The sequence below is a fragment of the Curcuma longa genome, chromosome 17 (genome assembly GCF_044706935.1).
Source record: "Curcuma longa cultivar G26 ecotype Majalengka, Jawa Barat chromosome 17, ITB_CL_G26_1.1, whole genome shotgun sequence".
Taxonomy (NCBI): domain Eukaryota; kingdom Viridiplantae; phylum Streptophyta; class Magnoliopsida; order Zingiberales; family Zingiberaceae; genus Curcuma; species Curcuma longa.
This window is the reverse complement of record NC_133877.1, coordinates 35,583-49,358: the sequence shown is the minus strand read 5'-3', so window position 1 is coordinate 49,358 and position 13,776 is coordinate 35,583. Positions and strand designations below refer to the sequence as shown.

General features: G+C 41.2%; 2 protein-coding genes across 2 annotated transcripts; both read right to left on the bottom strand.

Moving 5' to 3' along the window:
- Positions 1-289: 289 nt before the first annotated feature.
- Positions 290-1,897, bottom strand: LOC141811392 (NAC domain-containing protein 83-like). The gene is made up of 3 exons (XM_074699438.1): positions 1,260-1,897; positions 890-1,179; positions 290-805 (listed from the first exon to the last, which is right to left on the bottom strand). Exons 1-3 carry the CDS (start codon positions 1,426-1,428, stop codon positions 545-547), a joined length of 720 nt encoding a protein of 239 aa, XP_074555539.1. The 5' UTR covers positions 1,429-1,897; the 3' UTR covers positions 290-544.
- Positions 1,898-10,888: 8,991 nt separating this feature from the next.
- On the bottom strand, positions 10,889-12,595 carry LOC141811431 (glycerophosphodiester phosphodiesterase GDPD2-like). Its single transcript, XM_074699472.1, has 8 exons — positions 12,493-12,595; positions 12,234-12,409; positions 12,006-12,065; positions 11,852-11,932; positions 11,563-11,763; positions 11,390-11,485; positions 11,119-11,315; positions 10,889-11,033 (listed from the first exon to the last, which is right to left on the bottom strand). Exons 1-8 carry the CDS (start codon positions 12,593-12,595, stop codon positions 10,889-10,891), a joined length of 1,059 nt encoding a protein of 352 aa, XP_074555573.1.
- Between the last annotated feature and the right edge of the window lie 1,181 nt (positions 12,596-13,776).

Genomic DNA, 13,776 nt, shown 5'->3' with positions numbered 1-13,776 from the left:
CATCTGATGTGATCTCCACTTCGCCCATGTCAAGGCAAGATCTTGAGAAAAATATTCCCGGGCAAGGGGTGGCCCCCACTGGCTTTGACCACTCTCTCTCTCTCTCTGTTTTCCTTTTCCTCCCGGGCAGCTGGCAAAGGAAGGGCATCTCTTTCACAATCCAAGTAGACTTATGCCTCCTCTTTCTTCCTCAGCTTTCCCCCTATCTTTCAGCGGCATTGGATGCTCTTTTTCACAAAGAAAACAAACAAACAAACAAATGAAAAGAGTCGGCCTTTTTCGATCACAGTTGCAGCAACACATGATTTCATTGAGATTGAAGCATCACTGGCACATGAGATTGAAGCATCAGGCTGGCTCTCTTTCTTTCGTTTCAGTAGTAGCTAAACAGAACACTTACAAGAGAAGAGAGAGAAGAAAGAGAGATCGATCCTAGAGTCAACAACAGCTCAAAGGTTATTTGGACTTTGGCTTCCGAGTCTAAAACGGAGGAAGAGAGAAGCTGCTAAACCCTCGGCGCACGGAGAGGAACGCCATGGCCTCTCTAACCGAGTGGCAGTTTCCGGGAACTACTTTCCTCGCCGCCGCTGCTGCAGCCGTCGGAGAGCTCGGTGAGGCAGCTGGAATTGGACGCGCAGGCCGCAGGACGGCGCCTTTCCCCCATGAAGTCGATGAACCTTATTCCCTTGTAACTCGCGAGCGCCTCCTCGTCTCCTGCGGCCTCCGCGTCCGTGTCGGTGGTGGTGGCTCTTTTCTTCTTGAAAATGCGACAGAGCACCCAGTCGCCGGTCGGCATCGCGCAGCTCTGCGGCACACGTCGACAATGGAGTCCGAGTTAAATGCGGCTCCTCGCTTGTGTATGAATGAAGCAGGGGAAGAAGAAACTCACATGAGTGGAGTTCTTTCTCTGGGGGAAGACGCAGGCTCGGCTCTCTGGCTCCGCCAGCCTGTACTCGTGCATGACCCAATCGGTCTTGGCGCCGGCGGGCGGCTTCCCTCGGTAAAAGACCAGCACCTTCTTCATCCCCACCACCTGGCCGACGCCGGCGGCCAACTTGATCGCCTTGTCCTTCCCGGTGGCCTTCCAGTACCCCGACCTGGCGGCCCGGTTCGACCGGTTCCCGTTCGGGTACTTGGCCTCCTTGAGACTGAAAAAGTACCTCTCCTCCTCGCACCCGCCTGTTCGCCGACCGCGAGCGGCGCGATCAGAATCGAAATCGAAATCGCAGACGCATTGATCCGAAAGAGGAAAAACGAACCTGGCAAATCCCAAGGGTCGAATCTGGCGAGATTGACGTCGGGGATGATAGACGCCGGCAATGGACAGGAGAAGACCTTCCTCTTCAGGTACTGAACCACCAGCTCTTCATCCGTGGGGTGGAACCTGAACCCCGGCGGCAGCCTCACGACGCTCGCCACCCTCTCCATCTCTCGCAGTCGAATCGATCGAAGTCGAACAAACACAAAAAACAGACTCTGCTACAACAACAATTAACACAAACACCTGTCTCTTCCACTGCACCAAGCCAGTCACATGCTTCCTTCCAGACAGCAGCAGCCGAGGAGGGCGAGGGCGAGGGTGAGAGAGGAAGGAAGGAGGTGGTTTGCTATATATAGCAGGAAGGAAGGAAGGAAGGTTGCGGGCAGAGGGGGACGACTCCTGTGGCGTGAACTGGACTCAATCCTCGTTGAACAGATTAATTGCAGGAATGATATAGAAATCGGCAGATTAAAAAAGAAAACATGTCTGGTGACAGCGATTAACGTATCGAATGGGTGGAGAGCGTATCACCAAGTCAGATGGAACTTTTCTTCTTCTGGACCAAAAGCAAGATAGACATTTTGCCCTTCTTCTTCTTCTTCTCCTTCTCCTTCCTCCCTTCCCTTTCCTTGTCGCCCTAGCAAAGCCAGCAGCGGAAGTAACTCCCTCCCTCCCTCCCTCCATCATCAAACTTTTTCCAATCAATTAATTCAGTTCGATTCGATTCGATTCAACTGTGTGGGATGATGACGAAGATGATATCTTGTTCGAGGGGGGACAACAACGCGCTGCTTCGCTCTAATTTTTTTTTTTTTTTTTTTATTTTTTATGATATGATTGATTGCGAGAGAACCGTGCTCGAAATGGAACTGCCAGAGATGGCGACGTCCTGTTTATTTATTCTAATCGATTAAACATCTGCAAAAGCGTCATTTACTGATGCTTTTTTTTTTTTTTAATTTTTAATTTTTAATTTAATTTCTCGCAGCTGGTCAAAATTTCATGGACCGATGCCCATCATCATTCTCTCCTTAATAAACATTATTTTAGAAGGAAAATGAAAGATATTAGCGTGCATTATCTTAATTATGTCATACTTTGGCGTTAGCCTAACGCCCTTGTACTTGCTCTTAATTACTGAAACGCCCTTGTCCGTTCGCCGGTGGCTGTTCCGTACGGTTTGTACTCGATCGGGAATATGCAGCTGGACGAGGGTTGGAATGGTAATTTGGGTGATGATTCGGGAAAGTGGTCCTACTTGCTTCCGAAACGACAGACAAGGCGAGGGAAAAGACAAATTTGCCACATGCCGTGGCGAGGCTGCCTTCTAACCCTAATCGCCCTCTTAATTTATCATCATGCATCTTTTGTTCCATGAAAAAACAAACTAAAAATAATAATAAAAAAAAGACATCTCAAATCAAATTATATAAATTCTCAAAAGAGGAGATGCTGTCCCTGGGATAAAGGTGGCACGGTAGGACATTTAAGTTGTCATCTAGGTATTTACGATTTGATCTTCAATTATGATGTATTTGTAAGAATTTTCTTTCAAATGGAGAGCGCAATTAAAGGATGCTGGATGTCTGGGCTGGCGCTGCGTGCACTTCTCGATTTAGTTTGGTGGCGGTGGGAAACTTTCATGGGATCGGACTAGGTCAGTCACCCTCAAGGATAGTAAATAAGGCTAACTGAATTTATCAAAAGAGGAGATGCTTTATTTTGAGAATACCTTTTATCTATAATATATAAAATTAATAATTATTATAATATAAAATTTTAAATAAAATTATTATACACAAAATACTAATATCAAAATTAATTAAACTTCATAAAATCATTTTAAATTAATCAAAATTATTTTAAAATAATTATATCTAAATCCTAAAATTTAAATTTTAAAATATTATTATATCAAAATATTTTTTTATCAACTTGATTAAAATTATTTTTAATTGATTAAAATTATTTTAAAATAGTTACATTTACAATTAACTGTTACACTATAGTATTAAGTGTTACATGCGATGCCCTTTGAATTTTATTTTTAATTAATGTTTTTTTAATAATTTACTTAATTTTGAGTGCTCTCTCAATTTTTATCAAAATAAAAAAAACAAATATTTAAAAATGTCCAATAAAAAAGAGTTAATTAGCGTTCACGATTAGGAACCGTGCGGGGGAGGGCGTTTGCGTAATTGGAGAAAGAAGAGGGTGCGCGATGCCATGCGGCAACATGCGTGCATGGAAGAACACACACAACATTGACAATGGAGGGCTTTGCTGCCGTGGGGAGAAGGCAAACCTTTCCATTCGATGAGCCAAAGGGAGGTGCTGTCCCACTCGCAGTGTGGAAACAGACGAAGGAGAAGGAAAGGAAGAAGGAAAAAAAATATTTGTGCCTTTTCTTTTCTCAAGCCAAATTGCGGCTGATTTTTTCTTCTTTTCTTTTCTGTTTTTTTGCAATACTTTTTTTATTTCTTCGCAATTCATCCTAAAACAGGTGTGTTTTTAGTGCTGTTTTCTTCTCATTACGGGACACACAATCTCATTATAATAAATAATGTGTTAAATTTTCTTTTTTTCTGGTCAATTTGGAGTTTGCGTGTGAAGCTTGCAAAGAGAAAGGAGAGGGCTTGTGCGGAGTAAAGAGAAGGGCGTCAAAAAGGTACAATTATTGCGTTGTTGGAATTGTCCATGCCTTTGTGTGGTTCCTTGCTTTCCTGGATTGTCCTTCCTTTAATTAATTTGTTCATTTGGTGAAGAAGAACAAGTAAGCCACAGAAGCCTACCATGTGTTTGAAGGAATGCTATATTTATGCACATATGCAGAGTTTGGGGGGAATTAAATTGAGGATGGGTCGCACATGGTGGGACAAACATGAGGTTGTTACAAAGTACCATTGGAGTCATGGAAGGACATGGCTTGGGCTCATCAAACTCCTCCGAGAAGTTTTGGAGAGTTTAGGAGTCTCCCCTGCTTAATAAATTTTCTTCTGGTTGTTCTTGTTTCTTGTACTTAACAACAAACAAGTACCTAACGGGTCCTTTGTTTGTTTGATTGACGCAAGCAATTGAAAATCAACTCTTGCTGGCATTCCTTTGATTTCAAGGATTCAAACCTTGGATTAGCTTTCCCTTCTTCTCCAACAGTAGGCATATCTATCTATCTATCTATCTATCTATATAGATGCATGCATGGCTTCCACTTGGTGCTGATAAGAAGAAGTCTGCTATCACTATAGGTGGCTGCACATCAAGTATTTATTAGTGGAACAAAAGTCGCTGGTGGCTATCTCCTTGTAGGCTATTTGCAACTTAAATTTCTACACAAACATATTGCAAACTAGAAAGCTTCAGCTTTAAGCCATTTTTGATGCTTAGATATGAATCAGGCTTCCTCGTCCAATCTAACTTATCTATATTCCTTCAAGAAAAACATTAAATTGTTTGAAACCTACCAAAAACTCAACTTTGAGGCTCTATGAGTTAAGGTATCCTCCTCACCTTCTGCCACCTCACATAGCATCATGCACAGGTCATCAATAAGTTGTTTGGGTCTGCAAGCATGCAGTTGAATAAATCAACTGTGATGTGAGCACAAGTTGAATGAGCCAAGCAATCTGAGATTGCGGATCTTGAGCTGTCGGAAGAGGATGACACTCTTTGAATTAGATGCAGACGGTGATGCAACCCCAAGTCTTAATCATCATATGGTTTGTAGTCATAAATTTAATGGCTTTCACTTTCTTGGGCACTCTTCTGGGAAGCAGATGATATCTCATTCCAGGAGATGCCATGCACAGTGCCACTTGCGCCTGTCACAGAATATAGAATAGTGGAATTTAAAGGAGAGAGGGATTTTGGTTCTTGTGGTTCACACAAGTGATGTGGGATGTTAGAGTTATCCTCAAGTTTCTTCCTCTGAAGGAGCACAATTCACTTCGAACCTTTATTGTGGTGATTGGTGTATTGCAAATATCAGGGCATGTTTCTCATGCCTCCTTCACTCCATAGTTTGACTCTAACTACATCCGAAAATGACAGATTGCCTCATCCTTCGGTTGAAGTTATGTCTTCTCTGCAGGGATAACTAGGAGTCTAGCATAAGCTCAATATAACTGAATAGAAATTATTTTCCATGGAGAGACTGCATTTGAATTTGATACTCCTTTTCTGTGCTTGTTTGTTTGGTTTCTTTTTATCTGAAACCAGAGGTAGAGACTAGGGCAATTCATATGATTTACATTAAAAGAATATACATTTTATCAGTTTCATAGAGATGCATATTAAAACTGAGCCGAAACCCGTTTGTATTTCATTTTTTTCATAACTGAACTAGAAACAATTATTGATAGGCCAATTTCTTTTGCTATTTTCCTCGAGTTGGTACGATGTAGTTTTCCTAATCTCTGCGTCTAACCATGAATCAGAATCCTCTTTTGAAAAGCAACATTACATTCTGCAGAACGTTTAGCTGTGTAACTTATCAAGCTCAATTATTATGTTGACGATAAGCATGACTGCAATAACTGCTTATAATGTTTTCCTTTTCCTTAGGAAGAAGAAGTCGACAATAAATTGCATCCTTCCTTTCAGCTTTCACAAGGCAAGGGAACCAGAGTTTTAAGAGTGTAGCAAAGGAGATTTTGTCAGGTAAGAGCTCGGTGTTCAAGACCTTCTAGTGCTGGTTTGACAAAATTAGTCGTTTCGTATACGTATACTTACCTGAATAATGGTGGCAAGGGAACTTTGTCAATGGGTTTGACAATGCCTCAGGATGCAAGTTTAAGCTAATTAAAGGATGTCATCAATCATCATACCTATCCATTAGTCAGTCTCTTTGATTACAGATCGATGAAGGCAGTCTGAGTTCGTTGTGTGTGAATGCATGAAATATATATTTCAAGCATACATTAATGTCATAAATTGGAAGGTTTTGATGGGAAGCAACTTGACCAAGACATTAACACCATATAATCGACTCAATCATTAGGTTTGGGACCAAAGATTTGGCAGGTGAAACCTATGGACTGAGTTGAAAAGAGAGTTTGAATTTGAACAACAATCTTGTTAGTGCATGTAGCTTCTAAGATAATGTTTTGCGGCGGTTCTTCTCCAGAAGGTTTAACTGCTATGGCCTTGATAGAAAATATATATTTGACCTCGTTACTTGGGAAGACTTTTCTATTACAGGGGGAAATAAATATAATATTATTTGAAGAACTATTGTTGGGGAGAAAAATAAAATGTTCTTAAAATACTATTCTAACACCCACTACAATAAAAAAAATGTAAGGTATTTGTTACAACAAAACTGCTATTGGAGATATTTGTCGGAGATAATAAAATTATAAAAATTAAAATAACTAAATATATAAATTTAGTCTTATTTGAAAAGATGACTTGAGTTGATAATATCAAATTATCAAGTATAGAAGGATGAGTTGTTTGGGATGACTGAATTGTCTTATATGATTGAGTTGAATTACGAGTGTCGAGCTGACTGAATGCTCGAGTTGCCGAGTGTTGCTGCCGAGCTTGCAAGTTGTCGAGCTCATGAGTTGCCAAGTGTCGAGCTCGCTGATTGGGAAGTTGACGCAGGTTTTTTAAAATAGATTTGTCCCCTCTAGCTATGCTTTGAGGTCATGCTAGACGTTTGTTTCCCAAGATGCAACGGTACAACTACATACACAACCAAGTGCTGGTTATTCGCGCCAAACCAAGTGAGTACTCGAACGCTATCATCAAAAGAGTTGCTGACTAAAGTTCATGACAGAGAGAAAGAATGAGGGGAACATACAAAGGTGGATGGATTCTGCGTCTTCAGATTCATTCGTTACATACCTGAGCATGAAGCAAAAAAAGGATTCAAGTGACACAACGTTAGTTGACTCGTTTGGATAAATTTTACCCCGATCGATCCGACATTCGACATACGTAGGTCGTGTTGATGTACTTCTTTGCCCGAGCAAGAAGCGCATCATAGTCTACTATAGGTTTCTTCAACAGAGAGTGAAAGCAATCTCCTTCTCTAAGCTCTTGGGCGAAAGCACTTGTCAGAAATTCGAGCACTGCTGAGGGGATTTCCTGTGCAACCTGAGTGAGTTGCTGAATATACTAGTGCAAGATTCCTGGGGGTTTTGCTTAAAGTTGAATAGGTTGAGAAGGGCAGGTAGCTACCTCTTAGAACTAAAAAAATGATAAGAATAATGTCACGAAATCATCGAAGAATTGCACATACCCCGATTTGTATTAAACAATTGTTGAGTTGGTTCAATCAAAGTAGTGAGGCAAACACAACTTTTGACCCCCTTTGTATATTGGTGTAATAGAGTGATGTTTTCAAAACGACACAAATAATCATCGGGGTCAAAGACGCCATTGTATTCAGGAATGTGCGACGGTCAAAAATGTCGAGGTAATTCTTTCCCTAAAATATCTTCAGAAAAGGGCATTTGTCAAGCGGCCACCCTTCTAGCAGATATTAGCTCGACAAGCTCATTATCGATTGGTCGTTTGTCGATTGCAAGTAATGGCCCCATGGGCTCGTTATGGATTGGTTGTTTGTCAGGGAGGCAAGCAGAAGTATCCCCCCTCCTCCTTAAGCTTTGCGTCATGAGCTCGAATACAGGCGGTCCTTCAGCCGATACTATTTCTTTTTCCCCCTCAACGCGAAGAATTTTACCTCATCTTAAAGTTTCTTCCACTATAGTGGCAACCATGTTGGAGAGATGCTCCTCGGAGATCGGGTCTCCAGTGTCCTCGATGACATTAGGTAAAGAGGGTTGACGGGATTTAACTGATCCCTCATATTGATGCTCCATCGTCGTTCTCCGAGTATGAACCATCGTGACTTTTTGTAGGATTTTTCTACAGACGACGTCAATTTTGATGGTGTCCTTTTCGCTTGCTCGGCCTCCTCCTCTCCCGAATGCCTACCGAGTCCAAGTCGAGGTTATGGTCAACTACTAGCTAGTCAAACTCCAATGGCCAACGAAGAGATGTACGTCAGGGTTGGTTGGCGTTACCGGTATGACCACTCTAATGCTCAAGTCAGAATCAAATCAATGAAAGGAAACTCATAGAGATGAGAGAGAGAGAGAGAGAGAGAGAGAGAGAGAGAGAGAGAAGAGTTGCCACCACATATGAGAAGAAAATCATACCTTTAACCTACCTTCCCCGGCTATTATATAGCCGATGAAAAGGAATCTTCACGTGGTTGTCCCTAGAGAGGCAGTTAGGGAACCAAGGAGCGACAGTCATTGAGTCGCGCCTTCGAAAATGTCCACGAAGGTAGCATATGTCCGCTAGCTCTCCTTCCGAGAGGTGGTTAGGAGACAACCATTGAAGGGAATCTCCACGTGGAATGTCACGTACCCATCCGCGATCCATTTGTGGGATAGTTAGGGGACCAAGAGGCGACAACCCTTGAGGAGAATCTCCACACGAATGGTGCATGTCTTCCAAGTCATTGAGAGTTAAAGTCGAGTACCGATTTGGCCGAGCACCTAGTTTCAGAATGCATCTCCCGAGCCCTAATGGGTTGTCATTAGACGAGCGCTAAATACTCAAGGAATAGATCTCAAGTGTCTTTCCCGAGCTCGAGTGGGATGTTGTTGAATGCAGGTTAAGTGCTCAAAAATGTTGACCATATTTAGTGCTCGGGGATGTTGGTCACCTTTAGTACTCAAGGATGCTCATTCAGTCCTCGAGGATGTCGATCCCAAGTAATCTTCTCGAGTTTGAATGAGATGTTATTAGACGAAGGTTAAGTGTTCATGGAAAGATATTGGCGATCCGAGAGTACTTGGGAAATGGGATCGGTCGTCGAGAAGTGAGATCGATCGCTCGATAAATAACCCAAGTACCATCAATTAAGTAGGTCAAAGTTAGCTAAACACTTAACATTAGATGAAGTCTAAATGGGTCGAGGGTTGACCAAATATTTTGCAAGTGAAAAGTCCAACAACGAGTTAGAGCAATAAAAAAAGTCCAATAGAGAGTTGACAATGAAGATGTTCAATAGGTCTGATAAGGGATAAAAGTTCAAGCATGCCAAGAAGGATTAGGATTGAGAAGTGATGAAAGTCTAAGCAGGTTAAGGAGAACTAAATGCTTGGGAAGCGATGAAAGTCCAAGCAGGTTAATGAGAATTAGATGTTTGACAGTGATAGAAGTTTAGACATGTCAAGGAGAACTAAATATTTGACAACTGTTGGAATTCTAGGTAGGTTAAGGAGGAGCTGAAAGTGATGAAGTCCCGACGAATTAAGATTGATTAGAGATTAGGCAAGGAGAAAGTATTAAAGGGAGTGAACTTCTAAGCAAGTGGAAGTTCTGACAGATCAAGATTTACTTGAGAATGAGCAAGAGGAAAACTTGATGGGTCAAAGTTGATTGATGCTAGGCAAAGGTTGAAGTCATGAAGAAATGATGTCTAGGCATTAAAAGTCTAATAGGTTGAGGTCGATCAAACACTAGACAAATAGATGAAATCCCAAAGGCAGTCTCTAGGCAACGAAAGTATTGCTAAGTCAGGTCAATTGGTGGTAAGCAAATAAGGAAGTTCCAAAGACATAGAGTCTTTTAACATAACATGGGTTCAACCATATAGCAACTAAAATCACAATATCAGACGACTAATACTATTAACTAATATAGGAATTTAATCAACTAAAGGAGTAATAGACTAGGCAGTCAAATTTAAATAATTTCTTGCCGATAGAAGGTCTCTATTTCAGCGACCAATCAATTGAGGTGGACATTCAGTTGATTGGTGGAGGTAATCGATTTAGATTAAGAAGCAGACAAATAAAATATTCTAGTTTGGCAAAGTAATCGATTGATGCATGACTAATCAATTGCTATGATAATATTAGTAGATGCCAAAAGAAAGAGTTGTTGGAGCATTAATGTAGTCATTGGAGAGGTAAACAGTCGACTAATAGGTGCAAATCAGTTAATTGATTAACAAATTTTATATTTTTGTCGATTCCATCAAGAGCCTCAAAGGGAGGTTTTGGTACTGATGTTGGGAGAGTCTAATGGAGGTTCTAGTGCTCTAAAAGAGATCAAAGCAAGCAAGAAGCAAACAAGAAGTAAATTTCTAATTGTGTAATCTTTTCATTGCATTGTACTTTTTTGTATTTACTTGTATTTGTGTTGTTGTACTAATCAACAAACTAGTAAAAAGTTTCTCCACATTTGAATTCAGAGTTTAGAGAACGAGAAAGTTCATGGGATTTCAGAAGTAACCCACTGATAGAGCCTACTTCCATCCATGTAACCGCAGTTGTGTGGTCATAGTAGTTGGTTACGATGGAACAGACGCAGAAGAGTGAAGGGTTCGAATCTCTAAGCCCTAGCAATACCCTTCTCCGTCGTAACCAACTGCAATTTTTCGATTTATCCACAAAAAATGATCGTTGGGCCAATCGTGTGGGGCTGAGGTGACGGATTCCATTTTTTTTTTTTTTTTTGCAGAAGCAGTTAATGGTCATCCCTAGTATCCATGATATTTTCTTTTCTTTTTTTTTTTACACAAAAAAATTTCAATTGTATTGCAATTGAACACAATGTTACTTTCAAATCACTACCGCACTGTACACGACGTGCCTAAAGTTCTCACAGAGAAAACTTTCCCTCGTCGTCGTCGTCGACATCCAGCCTGCTGAAGTCTGAAACGGCCTCGGTGATCTCCTGCACCATGTCGACGATGACACCGCTAATCCCCATCAGCTGCTGCAGGTGAACTACCTCAGGAACATTACTGCCAAGAACTGATCATCATCAGCAAACCCAAAATAGTTAAGGAAAAGAAGATTAATGATTTCGATTATTACTCCTACTCCTACTTCAGTTTTCCGTATGTGAAGATGGCCAGATTGGCTTCCTTCATTCTTGCAATAGCTGCTGGATTCTTAAAGATGGCTTTGACTTCGGACACTATTCCCTGCAAGCCATTTGCCAAGCTCAGTTTGATCGCTTCGTCCAATGAGTTTCTTCTCGGGTCTTTGTGGATCTCCTGCCCTCCATTGGTGAGGAAGAACACCTGCGCAAGTCATTACGATATGAGAGAGACCTCTGATCATTAAGAATTCTGAATTCTGAATCGAAATTGATTACAGGGTAGTCATTTTGGAGCTTGCGGATGAGCCGCACAGCATCAGGTTGAAAGCTAGAGAAGATGATCGGCCTCTCCTTTGCGTGAGCATAAACAACCTGATGAACAGAGCATGGACAAAAAAACCAATCAAGCAAAAGAATCAAATGGAGGAATAGTACACAGTCTGAATTACTCGCAAGATTGTCCGGAGGGTATGAGTTAGCTCCTCGTCGTCGTAAATGACATGATCCTTGAACTTTATTTCGACATTGAAGCCGAGCCGAGGATCGACGCCTTGAAACGCCTCCGGCAAGGTGCAGAGCGGAGCATCGGCTCGCACGTTCCAGTTGAGGATTCTGCCGTCGTTGGTCTTCCTGAACAACAGCTTCCCTTTCTGGAAAGATGCGAAATGCATACAGTTCTGCTTCGCACTATGCGATCGTGAATATCGAAATCAAGATTGCAATCTCAGCAGGGCTCACCTTTGAAGAATCCTTCTGCGGTCCATAAGAAAGGAACTCTTCCAAGCTGAGATCAGTGACGATCTTCTCGGAGGTCATTCCCTGGGACAAAATAAATCAAAGTCATGTCAATTAGCTCACAAGAACAATAGAAATGGAAAGAACGATCTCTTACATTCTCTTGAGTGAGTATCAAATCGTCATGGAAGATGATGGAGCAGTCATCCTTGGTGACCTACAGAAATAACGGGGCATATGGTGAGACGACGACGTGAAGGAACCAAGAAATCGAAAGGGACGCCGATCGGGAGATGGAGCAGGAGCACGCCGCGCCTTCCTCTCCTCTGCGGATGCCGGAAACATTGAGGACGAGATTAAGGCAGGAAGAAAGTGCATTGGGCACCTGAACGTCGAACTCGATGAAGTCGACGCCGGGGAAGCGCGCGGCCTCGCAGAAGGAGCGGAGCGAGTTCTCTCTGACCTCCTGAAATCGCGGATCCGGCGAAGTGAGCGCGTTCATTCCCTTCCCCCGGTGGCCGACCACGACCAGCTTCTCCGGCTTGCTCTTCCACTCCAGCCCTGCTTTCACGTGTCAACGGTATGTGCGAAGCCATCAGAATAAGAAAAGAAAAGGAAAAAGAAGAAGAAGAAGAAGAAGATGCCTTTGAAATTGAGCGAGGTGGAGGAGGAGAGGGCGACGGTGGGGATGTCCGGGACCTGGTCGAAGATGGGGACGTCGGAGGCGAGCACGGCCTTGAGCGCCATGGCAGCCGGCAGTGGAAGAGCGGTATGCTCGGATTGGGGGGAGGAGGAAGGGGAGACTTGGGAAGTGGGAATGCTCCCGGAATTCCTCCCCGAGTCGCGGGGGACGCCGCGGAAAATCGCGTTTCCTCGCCGCTCGCCGGAATCATCGAGCGGTCGCCGATTATATAACGTCGTGAAGCCTTGTAATTTTAACGTATTGCTAAAATTAGGCTGTGACGACGGCCAAACAAGAATATACAAAATTAGCAAAATCGCTCCTCCTATTTTTGCCCAATCATAAATATTCTTGCAAAGGTGTAACAATAAGTATTCATTATTTGAGAAATAGATTGAATTACTAATAATTTAGTGGTTGATTATCAAAAATTACTATTTAATTTATTTTTAATTAAAAATTAATTAGAATCTTATTTTTTCATCTTAAGTATACTAAAGGTGACTAATTATGAAAAAAAAGTTAAATTAGTTTTTAGATTAGATTCGTAAATTATTTTAATGGATCGTATAAATTAATTATTTTAAAGAGGAGTTATATATTTAAAAATTAATTATTTTTTATTAAAAATAAATTCATTAATAATTTTTTTATAATTAATTGCTAAATTATAGTTAACTGAATCATCAAATCAAATAGAATAAAACTATAGTGGAGTAAAATCTACTTGAACATCAAAGTACAAGTAAGAGGTTTCACCTTTATATATTTTTTATTTGTTAAATACCCATCAATTTTAATTTATTAAAACTTCCAACATAAATATTTAAAATTTTGACTATCAAATATTCAATCACATTTGACTTAGACATTTTCAATTGCTAAATATCAAGTAAACTTTGACGACTTCTCTATCTATTGCACCTACCCACTTAATACTTTATGAGTAAATATAATATTAGTTTAACTTAAACTTTTATTCAAACATCGAAACTACTTTTACGAACTTTAAAGTATAAGAGCAAAGTTCATCTTCAACCATATAATTGCTTTGCTTTGATGTATCTATAGATGCAATTGTTGATTCCCCAAATTGATAGATATAGCTCCTTTGATGTGTTTGTATCTACATATAAATGGCTTGAAGCCCAAAATTGTTACATATAGCTCCTAATGTATGTGTATACACACGTTTAAACGCAAGGTCTAAACAATAGGCACATTTTCCATCAATTATCAACAATTC

What these genes read in the sequence shown, in the direction of transcription:
- LOC141811431 (XM_074699472.1), bottom strand. Translation starts at nt 12,595, where the DNA reads ATGGCGCTCAAGGCCGTGCTCGCCTCCGACGTCCCCATCTTCGACCAG. An exon ending in TGATACTCACTCAAGAGAAT is followed by an intron (nt 11,933 to 12,005) that starts GTAAGAGATCGT and finishes ATTTTGTCCCAG; the next exon opens with GGAATGACCTCCGAGAAGAT. An exon ending in TTCACATACGGAAAACTGAA is followed by an intron (nt 11,034 to 11,118) that starts GTAGGAGTAGGA and finishes AGTTCTTGGCAG; the next exon opens with TAATGTTCCTGAGGTAGTTC.
- LOC141811392 (XM_074699438.1), bottom strand. Translation starts at nt 1,428, where the DNA reads ATGGAGAGGGTGGCGAGCGTCGTGAGGCTGCCGCCGGGGTTCAGGTTC. An exon ending in CGACCCTTGGGATTTGCCAG is followed by an intron (nt 1,180 to 1,259) that starts GTTCGTTTTTCC and finishes GTCGGCGAACAG; the next exon opens with GCGGGTGCGAGGAGGAGAGG. An exon ending in AGAGAAAGAACTCCACTCAT is followed by an intron (nt 806 to 889) that starts GTGAGTTTCTTC and finishes CGTGTGCCGCAG; the next exon opens with AGCTGCGCGATGCCGACCGG.